At 39.6% G+C, this 21,985-nt stretch overlaps 2 protein-coding genes across 4 annotated transcripts; both read left to right on the forward strand.

Moving 5' to 3' along the window:
* The first annotated feature begins 1,031 nt into the window (after positions 1-1,031).
* clta (clathrin, light chain A) lies at positions 1,032-10,407 on the forward strand. 3 transcript variants are annotated; one of them, XM_019269253.2, is made up of 7 exons: positions 1,032-1,319; positions 1,962-1,990; positions 3,274-3,391; positions 3,611-3,722; positions 5,100-5,153; positions 7,586-7,621; positions 9,162-10,407. In XM_019269253.2, exons 1-7 carry the CDS (start codon positions 1,142-1,144, stop codon positions 9,331-9,333), a joined length of 699 nt encoding a protein of 232 aa, XP_019124798.1. In that variant the 5' UTR covers positions 1,032-1,141; the 3' UTR covers positions 9,334-10,407. The 3 variants fall into 3 exon arrangements, with proteins under 3 accessions (XP_019124798.1, XP_019124858.1, XP_019124912.1); XM_019269313.2 differs by lacking the exon at positions 7,586-7,621; XM_019269367.2 differs by lacking the exons at positions 5,100-5,153; positions 7,586-7,621 and having other exon boundaries at positions 1,034-1,319.
* Positions 10,408-13,589: 3,182 nt separating this feature from the next.
* nansa (N-acetylneuraminic acid synthase a) lies at positions 13,590-17,353 on the forward strand. Its single transcript, XM_019266854.2, has 6 exons — positions 13,590-13,871; positions 15,117-15,332; positions 15,413-15,512; positions 15,614-15,768; positions 16,076-16,342; positions 16,507-17,353. The coding sequence occupies exons 1-6, from the start codon at positions 13,740-13,742 to the stop codon at positions 16,714-16,716; spliced, it is 1,080 nt and encodes a 359-aa protein (XP_019122399.1). The 5' UTR covers positions 13,590-13,739; the 3' UTR covers positions 16,717-17,353.
* The last annotated feature ends 4,632 nt before the right edge of the window (positions 17,354-21,985 follow it).

Consider the following 21,985-nt stretch of genomic DNA (forward strand, 5'->3'; position numbering starts at 1 on the left):
ACATTTCAGGAAATTTAGGAGACAGGCATAGTCAGATCTTACATCTCCATTTAAGACCCAAGTCATGTGAGATGTTCTGGGACAAATGTTCAACTGTATCAGCAAAACCTTCCAAAGGCGTGTCTCGTCTTTGCTTTCTATGACCTCTGCAAAGTAAGCAACAACTGGAAGCATACTTTTGTTCCTTGTAGTTCTGAGTTTTCAGCTTGGAGCAAAAGGCTAGAGTTTTTTTAAAATTCCAAGTAGCACAGAGTCACTCAAATTGCTTGCTGAGTCACACAGACATTGTTCTGATGTGTTAAGTCTAACATATCTGCTCCCAGATGCATGCCTTGAGTCAGGTGAGTGCTTGCTTGTCACCGGAGTCCTTTGAGACTGTCAGAGCTGTTAATAATTAACCGCCATGACATTATGTTTGGGCTGAACTCTACAAATGGTACCAGGGAGCTTCACCAGCTTTAAGAAGTTGACTGGTGTTTGACAAGGCGTTTGGACGACTGGAACAAAGTGTGGCTATGATTTGAGGGGGCCAAAACCAGCTGTAGTATGCAATAAAATAAAAGTAGAACTCAGCCTCGAAAGAAATACTTTTATTTAATCAAGAAAACACTAACAAAAAGTGTGTAATATCCTCTTTGACTCCTTGGATTTGCACAAGAATAAAAATCCACATGTACTGTCTATATTGCAGTACACATATAGAGTATATGTATGGATATTATGCATTTTAATGTAGTGATTCATAACATAGAATACGAATAATAACGGAACACCAGTCTGATATTGATAATAATCACTGAAATGCAGCAGCTGGATCACTTTATCGCAGACTGCGGTTTTTTCTCTGTTCTGACCATAACGGCACTGACAGCAGCACGCAGCAGGTCATGGGACCCGTATGCAGGAGGCTGAACTAATTTGATTGGTCCGAGTTTGAGGCAGCTGTTTTGTGATTGGTGCTCTACACTGTCAGTCACCCGTCCTGGTTTGTGATTGGACATCTATCCTTTTCCGCTTCGCTAGCTTTTACGTTTTTTTTTTTTGTGTCGTCCCTTTCCTCTTTGAGCTAAATCGGTTTCGGTCAGCCGCTACACCTGCTCGCTCGTTTCTCCTATTTATCCTCCACACAAAGCACACAAACATGGATGATTTTGACATGCTGAACGCGCCCGCCGCTGGAAACGGTGTCGGCTCGGAGGAGGACCCCGCCGCTGCGTTCTTGGCCCAGCAGGAGAGCGAAATCGCGGGGATTGAAAACGACGAAGGCTTCAGCATCCTGGACAGCGGAGAGGTCCCCTCGTCGCTGGGAGACTCTGTCGGTGGGTGACCACTGTTGTCAAGCAGGCGGCGGTTAACATCGCCTGTCTGGTCAAATTCAACCTTTAAGGATGATTGTGTCGATGTTTTTAAAAAAATAACTGCCCCGCTAAACCTCAGTTTGGTCGCAAATACTAAAAGTTGATTTTTTTAAATCTGCTTGCTAACGTTAGCCGAGCTAACGAAGCTAACACATTAGCCTGTGTCAAATGAACACAAACAAAATGAGAACTGTGTGTGTGTGTGAAGGTCCAAGCTTCAGCTTTTAAAATGAATGAATGAATGAAGCTGTGTGCTAACGTCATTCATTGCCTCCTATCGTATTTGCTGGCAGTGCGACATGTCGCCACATCTGTGTTTGCCAGCTAACCTGACAGCCACAAGAGGAAACTGATGGAGCTGAACGACCTTTGCTCACCACTGGCTCATTTCCTCCAAGCTTTAGCTTCAAGTGTGGTTTAGCAATAGTAAGCTGGTCAGAAGTGCTGACATTTCATGTTATGAAATAAGCGTGTGTGGGAAATATTCCCAGTCAGATTTGGTGGTTTTTATTGTAGTTGTTGTGTTGTTCTTCCACATTTAATCAAGTCTGTGTCTGTCTGCTCGATTTCTAACAGCTGTCTTCTCTGTCTTTATCTTTGCAGATGGTGCTATCAACGGAGAGCTTCACGGGGTAATACTTCTTCACGTGGTGTTTGATTTGCTTTTCAAAATGTTAAATGATTCTGTTTGTTTGATCCTGTTTGTGCTCACAGTGTACACACACACACACACACACACACACACACATCACCCAGTCCAAACTAAACATCCTTGACGGTTTGATCTCTAAAGTAGAGCCTTTGCTTGTAGCCTCTTAATTGTTGGTCGGTCTGTTTCTGCCAACTCGGCACAGGCTTGTTGTCAGTACACACCGATGTTATTGTTTTTGCTGAAGTGATATTTGTTTACATAAGGCGGAACTGAAGAAAAACACTGCCATGTGAAAAAAGCTCCACACACTGACAGTGTTTCTGCGTATGATAGCAGAAATCCTAAACAATATTTTTGGTTCGTTACAAACTCGAGTGTTATTTTCATAATGTCGGCCGTCATTTCTGTCATTTATGATAAAGTGACAAAAAGAAAAACTGTTCAGGTTTCAGCTTATCAGATGGGAATAATGTCTGATCCCTTCAGTCCTGTATGACAGTAAATATTTGAGCACACTGCCTTAAGCTCATCTACAATGCAGTGCACACACACACACATCTTCATCAAGTAGGACGGGTCAGAGTGGAACCAGGAAGTCAGTCTGTAAATTGTGATGGATGTTTTACATAGGACATGCGGTCTGTTATTTTGGGTAATCGGATGGTTTGTTTAAAATCTGACATTCAGATATGTCAGCAGTTTTGTGAGGGGAATGCTACAAAAAAAAAAACTACAACATATAAAATTTTGTCACCTGTCCTTTGTGAATTCATGAAATTCTAAAGACTTGAGATTGACAAACCAATAGGATGCTGAGATTTGCTCCAATGTGTTTCCTGCATCTATTCGACAGCCTTTTCTTTTCTTTTAGCGCTGTAATGGAGCGATTCGAGTGCTAACCACAGGCGGTTGAGTATCTGGCTGTTAAATCCGCTCCAGCTTCCTTTTCCTGTGCTGTCATTGCAACATTGCTGTCTTTTGCATAGTCAGGACTTCTTTCTCTCCAGTGAGAGAAGCTAAGCCGATAAGGGGGACAAATGTGGCTTCAGGAAAATCTTGTGAATGGCTGACTTTTTTTTTTTGAAGTATACTGCATGCATCTTGGAATTAGGACAAGTCACTAGTTACAGTAGCTGATTCCACATCTTTCAGACGATAGACGGAACGATTGATGATTCACAATATGAAACTGACTCTTTCTTCACTAAATTTCGGTAAATGACGTTGTTAAACTCTACCTATTAACACAACCTTGTTTCTCAGGAAAGCAACGGTCCATCAGACGCCTATGCAGCAATCTCCAATGCAGACCGGCTTCAGGCCGAACCTGAAAGCCTACGCAAGTGGAGGGAGGAGCAAAAAGATAGGCTGGAGTTGCTAGGTAAGCACAGACCAGAGTATTTTATAAAATAAGGGAACAGAATAGACCAACAAGAAAGTAGCAGGTCCAGTTAATACTGGTCATAATATGGCACTGTGTCACAGGCATCCAGCTCCTTATTTCCCTCCAGTGTGTCTTACCCTGCCATCCATATCATCGTCCCCTGCTGTTTACTTTCCCCATCTGTCTCTTCATCTCTTCACTTGTCTCCCTCCCCAGATGATAACTCTCGCAAGCAAGAGTCAGAGTGGAAGGAGAAAGCCAAGGTGGAGCTGGAAGAGTGGCACGCAAGGCAGAACGAGCAGCTGGAGAAAACCAAAACCAACAACAGGTACTGGCTTCATAGAGGGGTAAAAACAGGACGCAAGGAACAATGGAAATAAGGGTGGGATACTGCCATGAAAAGGGCATACGTTTACAGCGTGTATTGAGACAAAAAAAAAAGCCAAAACAGAGGACACACAATAGTACACAACCCTGTGAAAAGTTTGAATATTTAAAAAAATGGGTGATCACAGTTTTGGAGTAGGAGCAGCAGTCTCTTACTTGAGCCAAAGGTGAGCATATGTAACCAGAAAAACCTCACAGTTTACATGTCGTTAAACCTCTACTTAAGATGAACCTTGAGATGTTTATAGAATGTTTATATTATCATCTTAAGAGTTGCTCCACCTGATCATGAGTTGGCATAGGTGGATGAATTAACATCTCTGTGCCAGACTGAGCTAAAGTAGCCAGATCTCATGACAGTGGACTGGCTTTTTTGCATTAGCAACATGCAGCTCACTGACTTCAGAGTGTGAGAGAGGACCCACAGGGCTCTTTCACCTCATTGGGGGGTTTGACATTCCTTCTATTTTTAGTGTAGGACAATAGCTCAAGGGAAGTATGTATCTAAGGAAAACTTAGTGCCAAAAAAGAACATGAGACAAATAAATGTGTAGTCTGCTTTAGTCAAATTCAAATGTAATTTTAAGAATGATTTTGCGAATCTAGAATCTCATAAAAGGAGCGTTCTACAAGCTGTGTTTTAAGTGTGAATTTAGTTCATTGGTCTAGTTTATAATAACAAGACTGATGTGTTGTTTTAGTCATGTACTACTCTTTAAGGGTGTGTAATATGCTGCACGGACCAGCCACCAGGTAATCGTCATTTTGCAGAGTTGAATTGGCAAAGTATTGTCTCAGTTTCTCCTGCATTGAAATGTAGCCCTGCTGCCCTATGAATAATAAAGTACCTGCAGTCATGACTCCCTACCCATCTGGCACCTGTGTTTGGTGGAAAGGTGTGGCTGATGTATAATCCTGTCCTGGTACAGATAAATAAATGACCAAGAAATCTACAACTAACAATTATTTTCATTATTCATCTGTTTCTTCTTTTCCAAACTAATCTATTAATCACCTGGTTTACACTTTAAAATATGTAGAAAGACAGGTTCTTATCCTCCTCATGTACTAGAGATAAAATGCATGTTTTGCATGAATAACAGTATAAAAAAAGTTCTCTCTTGTGTAATTAAATATTTCAAAGGGCAGACGCCTTCCTGAGCCTCTGCATTTAGAAGCCTGGTTGATGATATGCCTTAGCTGATTATTGTGTGGTAACCTATAATGCTTGTGTTTCCATCCTCTTCTCCCTTTTATCGCTGTCTCTCTTCTCTCCTGCCTTCTTGCTGCTCTGTCGTTTGGGCGGATGTTTGTCCAGGGTGCTGGATGAAGACTTCTACAAGCAGCCCTTCTCTGAGCTCATTGGTTATGTGTATGTTGCTCCAACTAACATCCTCCCTTTTCATCTTCTTTTTGATTTTTGTTTTCTCCATTATCATGAACTCCCAGCATCCAACTCATTGACATCATATTCATCTCATGAGTTTGGGTATTATTTACCTCCCCGTGTTGCCATGTTTTAGTTCCAGCTTTGGTTTTCCTTTTTCACTAGTCGGATTTCTAATCGATCACCATCTAGCTCATAGTTTTGTTTGTTGCTTTTTCTTTTTCAAATAGAAGAGTTTTCACCACATATATCTGCATGTCATTGATGAGTGGATGCCTGACATTTCAGTAAAAAGAATGACTGCATGCCACCTACACATTTCCAAACTCAACAGTCGCATCCATGAAAAGTTCGTCCTCTCATATCTGCCTGTGTTGATTTCTCCTCCATTATTCACTTCCATACGATTTCCCTTCAAGTCATTCCAGCGAAACATTTTGCAAATACATTACACAAGTTTTCAACAATTAACACTTGCTTACATAAAGTGTATAAACTCTTCGCCGAAAGTGTTTTGTTTCCACTTAACATCTTTCTTTTCTTTTTTTTTAAATGTGATTTTTACCCCAAATTAATCTACAAATTGCGATTCAGGAGTAGGATGCTTATAGATCTGTTTGAAGCAATTGTGTTTGTGTAATTGGACTTGGGTGTTTGCATCCGTATCACCTAAACTTTCTTTTTATTATCTTGAGCGTTGTTTATGAAATAAGATATGATTCCCCTGCACAATGTGCAGAGTTGACATTGTTCTTAGTGGTGGTTCCTTCCTCTGAATCCCTATAAGTCAAACTTCCTAAGTACTCACCCGAACTTCCCATATTCCCAGTTGTAGCCTCTCGCTTATGTAAAGACTAAAACTATGTATGCAACAGGATGGTGCCAAACTTTGACTTGCATGTGAAACTGAGCTACAAGTTACTGTACTTTTGAATGCAATGTGTGGAAGGTCAAGGTTATTATTCTTTCTGAACTCAGCTAGACTTAGTAAGTACAAGTATTAAAAAAATCGTATGTAGTTATAAGGTGTTATTTATTATGAGAGCACCTCTTGAACTGGAGCTGTAGTTATTTTATGTACCTAACTAAATATAATTGGACTTAAACTCAAGCTATCTGCAGTACACAGAAAGGAGATTGTCTTTTTGGCTACAGAAATGTCATTCATAACCCTAGGACTTTAATCACCTCGTCAGAGATGCAGTTATCCAGCTTTACAGGTTAGAATGAGCTCTTCTCAAACCTGATATTGAACCCACCAATCACCATCCCCGCTCTCTTCCTCTCTCCTCTCCTTCCTGTTGTTAAACCCATGCGTGATATGCACATCAAAGACTATGGATGACACCACTGGTCGTACGGTTACACAACTGCTTCAAACTAAACTGTGTTCATGCTTGATTAGAACGTTAGCTGCTCTGTAGCTACTGCTGTCCTACAGGATGACATGCTAATTTGCCCAGCTAGCTATCCAATAGCCTGAACTGTGCAGCCTTTGGTTTTGCTATCCGATTACATGGGAACGGCCATTAGGCTGCATTGTGAGGTACACGTTTTTGTTTGTTTGTTTTGTATTCATCAGCTTTGGCTGACAGCTTGATGAGAAAAGTAACATTTTCTTTTTTTACTTTTTGGTTTTGTTTGATTAAGTTTTTGTGTGAGCTTTTTTTTTATTTAACTTTATGTGAACTGAGGTAAAATGTTTTTGTCTTTTGATTAAGGATGCACTTTGTGTATTTTAGCTGTCCTTTTTTTTTATTTATTTATTTATTTTTTTTTATGTGCGCATCTCAATGCAGCTTATGCTGGTATAGTTTGCTTATATTGACCCAAAAATATAGCCTGAGCTTTGCTGGAGTAACAGTTAACACTGAATCACACCACTTCCTCCTCTTCATCTTGTTGTTGTGAGTTTGGACTCCAGGGGCCTCATTTATAAACATCAGTCAGTACAAATGGGCTTGATCCATGCGATTACCACTTCCCACACAAATGCTGGGAATGTGGGAACAAGCCACATTATTTGCAAACGTTTTATAGACAAGGATGTTACTGAGATGACATGAGACGCTCGTTTTACTAGAAAATAATGAACCCCATTTTATAAATGAGACCCCAGGCTATGACATCTTTGAGCGTGTAACTTACAGTAAAATGGCACCAAGTAATATTTACAATGACATTTTTTTCCCAAAACAAACCAAAGGCTGCACACTAATCATTTTGTAGAAAACCTTTTGAAGGAAAAAAAAATAATTTTAAAAAAATGTCGCTTTTTGCATGCTGGCTTTCAACATCTGCATTTAGCTCATTTTTGTTGTCTTTCATTTCCGTCCCCTCCCCCCTCTCTCTCTCTCTTCTAAATTCTGACTTGTGAAACTGTTTCTCCCTGTTTTCTTTTCCTATGCACCTTAAAGCACACACATTAACCATCCTTGCTACCGCCTAGACCAGTTAAGTAAAAATACAAAACCACAGAACCTCCAAATACTTTATATTTCTGACAGGGGATAGATGCAGTTCTGTGTGTGTGTGTTAGATAACTATACGTTGCACAGATACCCAGTTTATACTATCCCAAAAGTTCAATCCACTGCCTAGAATAGAGGTTTGTTATAATGTCCCTTCTGTGATGTTGTGGTCCTTCTAGTCCCTTTTGTGTATTTGTAGTTGGTTGTGACAGTGAATGTTCATTGGCTTCTCATCCCCATTTTGCTTTGTGTACTGTGTTGTAGTTAATAGCTCAGTTTGTGCTTGCAGGTTGGGTGGGGAGTAGAAAAAAAAATTAGAAGTAGAAAAGTGCCATGGCAGTGGACTTTTTACAAAGTTTGTGGGTGGGGCGTGATGAGGGCTTACATTTGTTTAGCCATAATCTGTGGCTTGCATCTCAAAATGTCTTGTGATAGTGGCACTGATCCATTTTTAGTTTTTAAGTTTTGTATTTTCTTTTTGTTGTTTAACTTTTTCTGTTTTTAACTTCAAGTGTTATGTGGTAAGCCCTGTAGCTTAAATGTCCATCGTTTTCTTTTTTTTTTCTTTTTTTTTTCTTTTTTGGTTTGATAGATTGTTCAAAAACACTTCAACCTTCACCAAGAAGACATGGATTGATCTCTTCCACAATTATGACACATGAAATCAAAGTAAACTCATTCTTTGCCACACCTCCAAATAGCCTGCTTTTCAGCCGCAGCACAATGCATGGCTAAAGCCCAGCAGTGCTTCCAGCTCTTTTGGGTTTGGTTAAAAAAACAAAACAAAAAAAAAACTTGCCATTATTGCTCCTTTTTTTTATATCAAGGGCAAGTATATTGATGAGTTTGCCATCCCTATACTTGGGTCTTGCTGAGCAAAGAGGACATTGCAAATATGCAAACGCGAGGCAAGTTGAAGTGAAAGGATGTGGGCAAACTCCCCTCCCCCAGTTCTGTACAGAACTGCATTTTTAACCAACCAAAAAAATGCTTATCAGTCCTTACAGTTACTTTGTTTAGCTTCAGTTTGTTTGTTTTCTTTGGATTTCTCATCAGTGTTTTTTACATGTACCTCCCTTTACTGTTGCGGAGAGTCGAGTCAAAAATACAGGTGACTGTACTGTAATGTGTAAGCTGAGTTTGGGGGCATGCCACAGGTAATGAAATGTTGTAGCTTGTTTGTGGGCGTAAAGACAGATGGATGTCCATTTCTGTGTGGTGATTGGACTGTCCTGCCCTGAGGTAGACTCTGCTGAAGCAACAAAGTCCCACCAAGCCAAAAAGTAAATACTTGTATTGTATCAGACGGAAATGTAAAATTGTATTTAATCTCATGAATGCATCAGTCATGCCAGAGTCAGCACTGCAGAGGCATGACTGAGTTTTTCACCGGAACTTGTGTTGGGGATCAGCAGAGGACTTCCTCAGGGCTGTATGTGTACTCTGGTGTATCTTATCTCTTTCTCCACTGACTGTTTTCTTTTCCGTGTCCTTTGTTTCTCCTCTTCCCTGTTGCACATAGGGCGGCTGAAGAGGCCATGATTTCAGATCTGGATGAGAACAACCCCGGGACTGAGTGGGAGCGGGTGGCTCGGCTCTGCGACTTCAACCCCAAGTCCAGCAAGCAGGCCAAAGACGTGTCCCGCATGCGCTCCGTCCTCATCTCGCTGAAGCAGTCCCCACTAGTCCGCTAGGCAGCCGAGGCTGCTCAGGGCGACATTCCATATCATCCTCTATAAACCACATACCTACCCGACCCAACCACCATCATCTGTATTCTGAAGATGAGGAGACTTACACCCTTTCTGTCCATATCTGTTTGCCATGCTCAGCCCTGTGGAAGGATATAGCCAGTGGTCCTATCTTCTATCTCCATCTGTCTCCTCCTGGCAGGGCTGTAGAGATTAACCTTGAAGCACCAGCTCACCATTTTCTGTCCCTTGAAAGGTTTTTACCTGTGTGCACCTCTTCCACAGACCAGTTGAGACCTCTATGATGACTTTTTCCTGTCATTTTATTATACTGAGATCAATCCCTGTTAGTTCGACACCAGGTCTCATGGTCTATGGAAATGTGTAACACTTGTGTAAAGGTGGTGAGTTGGGACACTAAAAGGGAAGGGTTGATTGTTTGGGCTTACAGCTACACTACAACCTGCTTCACATGGCATCCAAACAATATCATTCCCATGATGCTGTACTCTCTTAACCTGTCAATCTTATGAATCCTCCTCTGACCTACGAGGGTTGATTTGATGTTTAATTGTTTCATTCACCTTTTTCCCTCCAACACATCACTTCATGTTTTCCCATCCTTAGAAAAAAAAAAAGTATCTTCAGATTTTTTTTTTTTCTTTATTGTTGTTTTTTTAAGGACCAAACTCTTAAGACAAGACTCCAAAATTCAGTGTGTGTACTTTGAACTGTGTGTGTAGAGCCTGCTTGTGGCATATTGTGTTAAATTTTCCAATCTATGCATTTCCTTTTGAAAAGCCTATCCCCTCTCCAGTCACGAACTGAACAAAGTCCAGTCATTACAATAAGTGTGATCCGTTTGTGTGTGCGTTTAAACCTCAACAGCGTGTATGTACTCTATGCGTGTACCTATGTACATATACAGAAGGCAATATATATACAGTATATAAAACATTTATGTCACTGAAATTAGACAGTTGTGGTTTTAAAGACAACTAGATATTAGCCAGCTGTTGCTTGACCATGCGTGTTCATTGTCCATTTGATTTCAAGATCAGTAAAAAGTGAATGAAAGTTGTCGTTCTGTCTTTTTTCATCTGTCTGGAGATTTAATGTAATTCTGTTGCTCAGAAATGTGGCTGCACTGATTCAACTGGAAGTATATAGAATATGACTTTAAATGTAGCCTTAAAACTAAATTAATTTGTGCTGGTCTGGTCATCAGACAAGTTCTACGTCATCTCCTTTTAGCTCTATTTTGGTTGAATATTTACTTAGGGAGTTGGTGGAGACCAAAATAGAGCTAGATTTGAAATGTATCATGTGGCCAGAAACATATTCCAAATGAATACTAATGTTTCAATGTTTTTTTGTGATGTGTAAGTAGGTGTATATTTGCTAACATAATATTCACCATAAGGTGTTACAATGTCAGTATTTTATGTCAAGAGCTTGTTCTACTGCCTCCCAGTGGCCAAATTTATCATTGAACACTGCTTTAAAAACGTCTCGAGCGCAATAATGGTAAGCTGCAGCTTTTGCACAGTCCATATCTCAGTATGTCAGAACAAAGAAATACCTTTCTATATCTTTCGTGCACTTACCGATTCCCTTTACCTGTCCAACAGGGAAGTGTTGACCTTTACCTGCCTCAAGCCGTGGTTTGTTGTATTGTGTTTCTTGTGTTTCATTGCCGAAGACATGCCGCATTCTCATGCAATGGATTGTGAGCATAAACATGCACTGACACACTTATGTCTCAGTAATTACATGTAGCAATTGTGCTGTGAGAAAGTTTAAAAGTGAGAAAGTGAGGGTTATATACATTTCCCAGGAACTGCATATTTGCTGAAATGTTGGGATCTCCAACAAAATATACAATTAAATAAATATCCTCCCAGTGTTGTCTTCAAGACCACCTAAAATGAGACTGCATCACGATCAAGACCAGAGTGTTTTAAGACGGAGAACCTTGAGGGGTTGAGATCGAGTCAAGACCAAAACTGGACAGTGTATAGCTCACCTCGGTGGCTAATATATCACTAGTATTCACAAAATCTCTTTGGGTCAACTCATCTTTTGGACACTATTTTGCAGAATAACCCCACAGTTGGGGTCTTGACCAGTCTTGATACAAAATCCTGAGTCCTTCAAAACCTTCAAAAAATTGCAGACACCTATGTTTATCTTGTACATGAGTAAAACAAACAACAAATTTCATGGCAATATAAGATCCTAAACTAAGCATTGACATTATGTCATAATGTTTATTTTATTCCTCTTAATTATGTCTGAATGAAGACCAGTTAGATTGGAAACCCATCATCAACAACCTGCCTAAACCGACAACTATAAAGAAGAAAGAACATAAGTATGTTGTGAACATTGTGTTGTGTTAAAGTCAAATTATATGTTCATCAGCTGTCAAATGCATGTGGGTGTGGGTGTGTATTTGTATGTGTGAGTGTGTTTTGGATTAAAAAACTGATCACACTTGTCACGCTGTCTCTGGCAAACCTCCAAACTAAAGTTCCCACAGTTAAAGTATAATTGATTTAATTTGCTCAATTCACGAAAGAAAAATTCACTGCAACAGTACAGAGGTTGAGATATACTGGTACTGTACTGTACTGTATTGTACAGTACAGTACAATATGGTACGGTATGGTACAATGTGGTACAGTGTTCAGCCGTGCCTGCATAGGTTTTCTCCACATGCTTCCTCCCACAGTCCAAACAGAAATGTGAATGGTTATTTGTATTGATGTGTCAGCTCTTGGATAAACTAATCAGACAAGGGTGTAACCAGCTTCTCGCCCAGTATCAGCTGGGATCACCTCCAACCTCCCACGGCACAGCAAAGTTTATAAATTAAAGATAATTTTTTTGGCCTTTTCAAGCTTTATTTTTAGAGACAGCTGAAGAGTGACAGGGAAGGTGGGGAGAGAGAGATGGGGAATGACATGTGGGGAAGAGCCACAGGTTGGATTTGAACCCTGGGCTTCTGCAGCGAGGACTGAGCCTCCGTACATGGGGCGGCTGCTCTACCAACTGAACTAAACACCACCCCAGGTTATAGATACATTTTTGAAGGTTACGCTGCCGATAATTAGGTCTTAAAAAGTTTCCACAGGATGCTGAACCAAAGAATGTGCATTGGTGTGAAATGTTGCCTGCAGCCTGTAACTACAGGGTGTGGCCTTATGAACCTTAATTCAGACATCTTCTTTTAAATTCTGACAATAACACGTTATTCCCATCACTGAGGAAAGTGAGGTTTAAGATTTGTATCAACTTCATGCAAGTTTCATGTAATGCACACAATTTATTCTTTGTTATCTAAATTCAGATGTGAAAGAAAGGAAGAACTGGTTTTTAGATTTGTTCATGCCTGATTGGCTTTGATTTGGTGACATTGCCATTTTAAAAAAGGAAAAGAAAGTCACAAAACTGTTACAGAACAGTGCATTTGTATGTACGTTTTATTTATTTTTTTCATTTTTAAAATATTAGTAGGTATTGGCCCCCAGGCAAAAACTTTGGACAGGGCTGGTCTATGGTGTTGAGCTGACCCAAAGAGATTTTGTGAATACTAGTGATATATTAGCCACCTAAGTGAGCTGTACACTGTCCGGGTTTTGGTCTTGACTCAATCTTAACCCCTCAAGGTCTTAGTCTCGTCTCTGTCTTCATACACTCTGGTCTTGATCGTGATGCGGTCTCATTTTAGGTGGTCTTGACTACAACACTGGGAGGATATTTAGTGATGAGTAAAGTGGAAAAAAGGAGTCAGGATTTTGGAAGGTGGGAGATGTCAAATAAAGTTAACCTTTTTTCTCTCTTTTTTTTTTTTTGCTCCATTCATACTTTTTTTTTAGGTTAAACTATTCCTTTTCTAGAATTTGTTAAATAGCAGCCATTTTGACATGAAACAGGATCAGGATTTCCAATGATACTACTACTCAATGTAGTGCAGCAGAGACTTTCAACCATGCTCCAGCTCAATATGACCCTGACTCTGTTTGACCTGAATGAACTGAACCTTAATGAGTATCACTGGAAACACCTGTGTTTACCTGCTATTTCATCTGAAATAAATAAATAATAAAAGGTCTACTATATACCTCTTAGAAATGTTGTCACAGCATGTTTTCATTCATTTTAGTTGCATTTTAAACCCAGAGTCTGAAAAGACGTCCTTCACCTACATGTCCTATAAATAAATAAATCTGTGCTTTTATTTTTAAAGGAAGATTTGAACTACAGGAGCGGAAGCCCGTGCGCCTCCGTTATGTGCGGCACAGTAACTGTTCCGGGTTTCTCAGCTCGCCGCTCTCCCTCCGTCCAGCTCTTGTCTGAATAATTACTTTCACTGGTTGTCTGTCGTCTCTTTTTTTGTGACCAAAATGCCTTTAAAGTTTGAGCTGTGTCCCGGCAGAATGATCGGAGGTAACCACCCGTGCTTCATCATCGCTGAGATTGGACAAAACCACCAGGGAGACATTGAGATAGCCAAGAAAATGATCAAAATGGCAAAGGTAATAAACTTGACACGTATCGGTTTATCCTGAACATGAATACGTGACTTTTTCCCCCCTCTCTTCTCTTTAACAACAACAACACACTTAAAAAATGAAAAAATGTGACAGTTTATTTAAGATTTATGTTTTTCAACCCGCCCTCGTCTGAAGCAATAACGTTACTTTGAATGAAATATAGACTTGTGTGTTTACAACCTTATCATTCTTAATGCTACGATCAATAGTTGCGATTATAATGTGCTAATTAATATACAGTCTATAATCTTGTGAGGATTTGTCTTAAAATATGTTGTTAAATTAACAGATTTATGAATGGAGTTTGGTTTGACTAGTCACGCCTGGCACATAGTGACCATACTGGGTTACTGTGTGTGTACACACAGTTTAACTACTACACACACACACACCAAGAAACATATACAGGGTGTAAGGACAGAGGATGCTGTTCGCTGAACAGACTAGCAGGGCCGGCCCTGGGATTTTAGTGTGAGTCAACTTAACACCATGCAAAGTGAGGAGCGAGCAACATAAGTTAATGTGTGGCTCCCCCTAGTAGCTGTGGCCCCAAGCAACAGCATAGCCTCCCAAATTACAACATATCAAAAGAAAGAAATGCACCTAAACTACGATCGATCATCTGTTTCTCTATGAATGGGCCATAATATAATATTTCTGATTATCCCATGCTACTGTTGGCTATAGCTGATCATACAAAGCTACAGTATGTTGCAGCCTTACACTGCACAGGAGATATTATGAGATAAGCACCTACAACCGGCACAGTTATAAATGACTAGTTATGGTACTGGCTCTTTGAATGATCTGCTACAATGACGTAGAAAGTGAAGTGGTTTAGTTCCTGCATGTAGTTTTGAACACGTGGCGAGAATAGTTAGAGACAACATAATATTAAAAAAACATTTTAATAAAAAAAGCCAAAATATTCTATTATATGATAGGTCTAATTTATGAATAAATTCCTGGACGTTGCCTCAAAAGAAACATATGTTTTGATGCCAGTTGTACTAAGTAATTTAGTTGTGTTGAGTTTAGAAGCTTTTGTTCATTTTTAAAGGAATTTCATTGTGTGTGTGTGTGTGTGTGTGTGTGTGTGTGTTGTATATTATTTGCTTTTTGTGGCATTAAATGAATTTATAGGGTCTCTTAAATAAATCATCACTGTTCAGTATGTTTTCCAAACATGCCTTCTTTTTCAGTCCTTACTTATATTCACCTTTACAGGACTGCGGTGCTGATTGTGCCAAATTCCAGAAGAGTGAATTAGAGTACAAATTTAACAAGCGAGCCCTGGAGCGTCCGTACACTTCTCAACACTCATGGGGGAAAACTTACGGTGAACACAAGCGCCATCTGGAGTTGAGCCATGAGCAGTACAGGGAACTGCAGAAATATGCCGAAGAGGTGGGGATCTTCTTCACTGCCTCTGGGATGGATGAGGTAAGAAACGGACTTTTGATTAAGGTTTTATGACGCTGGATTCATGTTGAAATAGAGCCCCTAACCATTTCTGTCTTTAGATGGCAGTGGAGTTCCTCCATGAGCTCAATGTGCCTTTCTTCAAAGTGGGCTCTGGAGACACTAACAACTTCCCCTATCTGGAGAAGACCGCCAAGAAAGGTGAGAAATACAAGACCCTGTAGTAAGAGGAAAGCGTAGTGTTGCATTTTGCCATCTGCCCATGTTAGATGTGACATTTATCATACAGTTGTCTGTGTCAGGACGCCCCATGGTGGTGTCCAGTGGGATGCAGTCGATGGAAACGATGCGTCGGGTCTACAAAACCGTGAAGGAGCACAACCAGAACTTTACCATCCTGCAGTGCACCAGCGCCTACCCTCTGGAAGCTGAAGACGTCAACCTCAGAGTGATATCGGTGAGAAGAATACAATATTATTTCTCTATCAGAAGGTTGGAGCAAAAACAAAATGTTTTTAAAGATTTCTCAACCAAGTTGAGTTGGCAAATAAAATGTTTTTAAAGATTTCTCAACCAAGTTGAGTTGGCAAATATGTCTTTTGCAGCTGAGTGTTTAATTTTATAAGCCTTTGAAATACATCTTCCATTGCACTAAGCTTGGCTAACTGACCAACATCTCATCTGACTAACTGCAATAAAACAAAACGCATATTATCTAAAAGTATGTCTTGAAGAATAACACTTGTCCCAACTGTCACCTACAGGAATACCAGAAAGAATTCCCAGATATTCCCATTGGGTATTCCGGCCACGAGTCTGGGATCAGTATTTCAGTTGCGGCCGTAGCTCTGGGAGCAAAGGTCATTGAGCGTCATGTAACCTTGGACAAAACGTGGAAAGGAAACGACCACAGTGCCTCGCTCGAGCCCTCTGAGCTAACCGAGCTGGTTCGTTCCATCCGTCTGGTGGAGAGGGCGCTGGGGAGCGGCATCAAGAGGATGTTACCGTGTGAGAAGCCATGCCATGATAAGGTGAGATGTCCTGTGTGGCGAAAAAAATGCAAGTCAAATGCAGTTTTTTTTATTTATTGAAGTGACATTTTAGTAAAAAAAACAAAAACACATTTGAACTTTTTGAACATTTATTATTTTCTGCTATGAGGAAAAATAATAACGTCACTTTCTCACTAATTCAGTTGGGTAAGTCGGTGGTTGCCAAGGTCAAGATCCCCGGAGGAACTGTCCTGACTCTGGACATGTTGACGGTGAAAGTGGCCGATCCTATGGGTGTTGCAGCTGAGGACATCTTCGAACTGGTTGGCAAGACCGTCACGGAAGATGTGGAGGAGGACGAGAGTGTCACACCAGAGGTGGTGGACAGTTATGGCAAGAAGGCCAAGTGCTGAGGGTGGTAGAGTTTTGAAATGTGTAATAAAAAAATAAAATAAAAAAAAGGCACTTAATTTGAGAGGAGATTTAATCCTTTCCTCTGCGAGTAAATCGGAAGCCACTTAATATGAATGTGATGGTAATTTTGTTTACTGGGATTTGTGACGTTGAAGTCATAGACGAACACAACGTACTACATAACTGGACAGTGCATTGGTTTGATTAAACTCATTGGTTCTCCTTTGCCAAAGCATTTAAATTTTTCTAAAAGTTGACTTAATGGAATATACAAACTTGTACTTTTCTTGCACCGTCAAGCTGTCAAGTTTGTGGTGTGAGACGAGGTTTGTACTTGTAGAGCTTCTTTGAGAGAAGCAAAATGAGACTACTGGAGCCAGATGCATAAAACTTGAATTCAACCATAAGAGGAAATCTGTCTGCACTGGACATCCATTCATCCATTTGGCTTGATTCTCACAATTATCCTCTGTTATAGTCATAAACCAGACTCTTAGTCTTTGCCACCAACTGTGTCCTCTAATTCTGCTTTCATGATGACGGATGTTAAGACACATTCCTAAATGTTAACATGTGGAAATCTGCTGAAAATGGTGTGAAAATACGAAGCCTCCAAATAAAATATTGCCCAAACTCCTTCTGCTTTTCTTCCTGTTCATCTCAACAACACTTCATTTCCTACCATGCAGTGCAACAAAATCACCTCAATTTAAAGGCTGCACAAAACAATGAGAATATTATAACAATGCTCTATAGATATAAATTTAAGATGTGTAAAATTTTAATGACTTCTAAAAATATCAACTTTATGCTCAGAGAGTTTAGAAACTTTCAGTTTTATATTAAAGAGTAAAAAACAGGAAACTGAAGGATTAATACATTATTTTACACCATGGACACTCCAATATGAAAAATAAAGCTTTTATAATCTGATGTTCTGAAGCTGCTGAGTGAGTCTCCAGCTGATTTGGTATAAACACCATCTGCAGATGAAGCAACATGTTTGTTGTTGCAGGTGTTACATGAATTATGTTTAAACTGCCTTACACACAGAGCACTGAGTACATTTAGATACTACTTTAGACCAAATTAACAAGAACAAGATCATCATCAGAGCCTGAACACTGATTAAAAATGTGCTTTCTTTGCATTTACAACTGCTCAGTACCGAGCCATAGATAGTAACAACTAGAACAGGCTGGTCATTAAACATTTGGTAAATTAGGACTTCTCGGACTCAGAAAATCATAAAATACTGAACCTAATGTGTGTTTCAGCTCCTGGTCAGCAAATTTTCGTTTTGATAATAAAATAAATAGCAAGATTTCTGGCAATTTTTTGGACCACAAAAAGAAGTAATGTTCTACTTGATCCAGCAGATGGAGCTGCGTGTCCGTTGTCTCAGCAGGATTTAACCAAACAACAATGTCAACCCATTTCTGACTGTTTCAGTCAATCAAAGGTGGGAAAAACTTAAAATCCAGAAAGAAATGTTTTGTGAGTCCACCCGAATAAGAGTGTATTGAGCTTCTTTTAAAATGTATTATATGAATTAATGTGTAAAGACGTGATAAACTGCACATCCTGTTTCGCAGACAATGGCAGATCAGTGACTGCTGAATGTTGTTTTTATATGGTTAATCTCTGCCAACATGCTCCTAAGCAAGCCATTTGCTGCTGCCTGCTGCAGGAGCAATCTTGCTCTCTGTATCTGAGGATCAGAGGATTTGCCCAAGATTATGAAAAGTTGTGTGTCTGACACAAGTCTTAGGCCTCTAGTTTCATGGTGGTGTGGGCTGGCAGTAAAAGATGGAGGTCATTAAAACTAATGAGCTGCATTAGTGACCTACTGATTATCATGATCCTCATCATGTAGTAACATAACTTCATCTGTAACATTTTAATGCACTACTAAGAGTCATGAGCCAAACAAACTAACACCAACCTCCAGCTGTTGACAGAAATCTGATGAGAAACAGTCACTCCAGCATCTTAAAATATAAAATGTGTCAGCTGCGGTTCATAAGAGGAAACAGATGCAATTACCCCTGAACTTCAGTTGGTACTCTGCCTAAAAAAAAGAGTATATGTCAGCTGTGGTGCCCTAGTATCTAATTTCATGAAACTATAATATGTGCGATATTGTTCGGCAAGAAAAATGAAAGCAATGTCAACAAATACTAACTCAATGTATGTATACAAGTAATTATCTTAGAACGGACATGGTTAATGATTTTATATTGAGGTAAACATAGTTTATATTCTTGTATGTGAAATTTATGAAATATTACTAAAATAACTTGTGATTTTCCCCTGTCATCAGTATTCCATGACATCCATTTGAATTTGTCACATCACATAGACTACATTTTACTCAACAGTAAGTTTAGGATGTTTATATATCAGTATACTATTAGAAGGACTGTCTGTGCATCAGGCCCAGAGGCTCTCCATGTAACGGAAATGAGAACTGTCTGCCAGTTGTCTGTCACAGATGCTACTCTGCTGTACTCACAGCTGTACAGGATAGCAAGGCTATTTATAACACACCCAGATCCGCCTTTCTCTTCTAGCTAGACACCTGTTTCTTTCTTTACTGCACTAAAGTGCTCGTTATCCAAAAAAACTGCGATATGGATAGTTTTGAGAAGAACTGAATCCATTATAATTGTCCTTTAACTGTGATGGATCACTTATCACGTATCATTTGCTAATTATTTATTCATTATTTTGTGTTACAATAGTTGTAGCATCAAAAGATAAACCAGTTTATGGTAATATTAGCAGGTATGTCCACCAAACCTGGCCAAAACCCAACATAAAATATTATTTAAAAAACATTAATTCTCCATTACTGCTTATTCTTTGAAGGGTTGTGGGGAGCTGGAGCCGACCCCTCACACAGGCATGAGGAGAACATGCAAACTCCACACGGGAAGGTTTTGAACCCAGAACCTTCTCGCTGTTAGACGACACTATACCACCATGCACCCAAAAACCAAACAAAAAAACATTGTTTCCAAATATGAGTAATGAGTCATTAACAAAACAACCTTCTGTTGCTTGTCCAAATAAGCTAAGCAACAAAACTAGTTGAGCTAATTAGCTCTGCACTGCAATGTGAGAGCATTGGGACACGTAGCTTGGCTTTTGTCTTTTACTATGATACCATGTGGCCACGAGTTAACCAAAGACAATGCTAGCTTCATTAGTTAACTAGCTACAAAATCTTAATTAAATTAAATTAAAATTAAATTCAGGACCTATTGCTTCAAAAATAACTAAGAATCTCAAGTGCCACCATTTTCATTGTAAACTGCATTTGTGCTTGGCAGGTGTATCAGCCATGGGGGAAAGAACTGTTAGTTCACTTAAGGGGAGGTAAATTATTTTATTCTATTCATAGACTCATTATATAGATCTCACCAATTACCCGGCTGCCCCTGCTCACAGATAGAGGGTCTCTGTCTAACTCATAATAACTGAGCAGCTATTTTAGGCATGAGCTTTATCCAATAAGCTGCTGCTGCTGCTGCTGATCCTAGCTTCACAGAGGAACATGAATGTCTCTCTCACTTCTTACTGCCTGGCAAGTCAGCCACTTTTCACCTTAATGCAAAAATTAAAATAATAATAATAATAATAATTTAATGCACTCTGCAGTACTGTCTGAAAACTAAAGTTTTCATTTACTTTTATTTTTAAGGTTGGGCAAATGTTTGTGCTCATGTGTAGGTTACATCTGTGTAAGATAACTGCAGCTATCTCAAAGTCGAACCTGACCAGATCTTATTTATATTATGTAAGAGAGGAGCATTGTAATCGTAACCTGAAACTGGTTACCAAAAGTCTGGTGAAGTTTCTTCTGCATGTCGAGAGATCTATTTTTATTTCAGGTTCTGCAGGCGATGTACCTCAGCCAACCCAGAAGGAAGGTTAGGTTAGCTTGGTTGGTTATGAAACAAGTTTAGCCTTTTCAGGACTTTACATAGCCCGTTATATAGCAGCTTTGGCCCAAATACAGAATTGTTACTGATTCAAACACCTTTGCACCAAAGCATATGTCGCTGCAGGCCCCAGCATTGCCTTGTTCTCCTACATTGTAGAAATATATAGATCGTACTAAATATAGAGGACACAATACGTTTTATTATTTTTACACTGTTTGTATTTTCGCTTGTTTCCTTATGAAACATGATCCTAGAGAGTCCAGAAACCACCTGGATAAAAAGCCAGAAAAACGCTCCTGTTACCTGAAGGTAAAGGAGCTTTTAAGTGGTCTTGACAGGCTGACGGGAGCAACATTTTGCTTGCAAGAGAAAGTTAACCATGCTCCTTTTTAATTGGATAAGAACAGTAGGAGGTGAGAAACAACAGGTAGGTCTGGTTGGATTTAATCCCAGCCATCCCATATGGTCTTTTGTCTTTACATCACTCTAATAAATCACCATCTTTACAATAATTTCTCTGGTATTGAGTCTTTTCTATTGTGTCTATTTATGAATTTAATAGAAAACCCTAATCTGCCGGCAGGGGTTAGGGTTAGTTTATTAATGTTACTTTACTAGTTTTGACTTTTATAACACTACACCTGTTTAATCCAGTGTTTTCTTGCACACTCATTGCACTTGTAGAGGTGGTGCTATGTTCAGGACACGCTACTTAACAGAATAGGTCACATTTGAACTCACCTTCAAATGGCTACTTAAGCTTAAAGTTGTCATGTGTAAAGCCTGGCCTGACTAGAAGTTAGCACATGCACCACACACACACACACACACACACACACACACACACACACACACACACACACTGGATGCATGGCAGACATTTTGACATGGCATAACTGAAAACTTACAAGTGTATTCATGATAGCTGCATTTCATTGGGACATTTATTGGAAACATGTCATCATTACTGTTATTACCTGTGTTTTCAGAATGTCTGCTGTGCAACTAGTCCTTTCTCAAGTCCTGGACACATGACCCACCCTCATTAGCATTATACTTTATTGTTGTGCTACAAATGAGTGCTGTAGGATTGTCTCTTCAGAGCAGGTCTGTCATCCAAAGCCAATTACAGACATTTGGGAAATTAAAGCCAGAAGGCCACAAGTCTTCCACTGCACAGTGATGTCAAGAACTGTAAAGAACTGACAAAATATACAGAGAATGTAAGAAAGAATATGAAAATAATGAGAAAGAAACATGCAAAAGTATCAATAACTGAACTGTAAACTGTAACATGGCAGAATGGAGACATGCAAGA

The sequence above is a fragment of the Larimichthys crocea genome, chromosome X (genome assembly GCF_000972845.2).
Source record: "Larimichthys crocea isolate SSNF chromosome X, L_crocea_2.0, whole genome shotgun sequence".
NCBI lineage: Eukaryota > Metazoa > Chordata > Actinopteri > Sciaenidae > Larimichthys > Larimichthys crocea.

What these genes read in the sequence shown, in the direction of transcription:
- clta (XM_019269253.2), top strand. Translation starts at nt 1,142, where the DNA reads ATGGATGATTTTGACATGCTGAACGCGCCCGCCGCTGGAAACGGTGTC. An exon ending in AGATAGGCTGGAGTTGCTAG is followed by an intron (nt 3,392 to 3,610) that starts GTAAGCACAGAC and finishes CTCCCTCCCCAG; the next exon opens with ATGATAACTCTCGCAAGCAA. An exon ending in CCTTGCTACCGCCTAGACCA is followed by an intron (nt 7,622 to 9,161) that starts GTTAAGTAAAAA and finishes TGTTGCACATAG; the next exon opens with GGCGGCTGAAGAGGCCATGA.
- nansa (XM_019266854.2), top strand. Translation starts at nt 13,740, where the DNA reads ATGCCTTTAAAGTTTGAGCTGTGTCCCGGCAGAATGATCGGAGGTAAC. An exon ending in AAATGATCAAAATGGCAAAG is followed by an intron (nt 13,872 to 15,116) that starts GTAATAAACTTG and finishes TCACCTTTACAG; the next exon opens with GACTGCGGTGCTGATTGTGC. An exon ending in AGAAGCCATGCCATGATAAG is followed by an intron (nt 16,343 to 16,506) that starts GTGAGATGTCCT and finishes TCACTAATTCAG; the next exon opens with TTGGGTAAGTCGGTGGTTGC.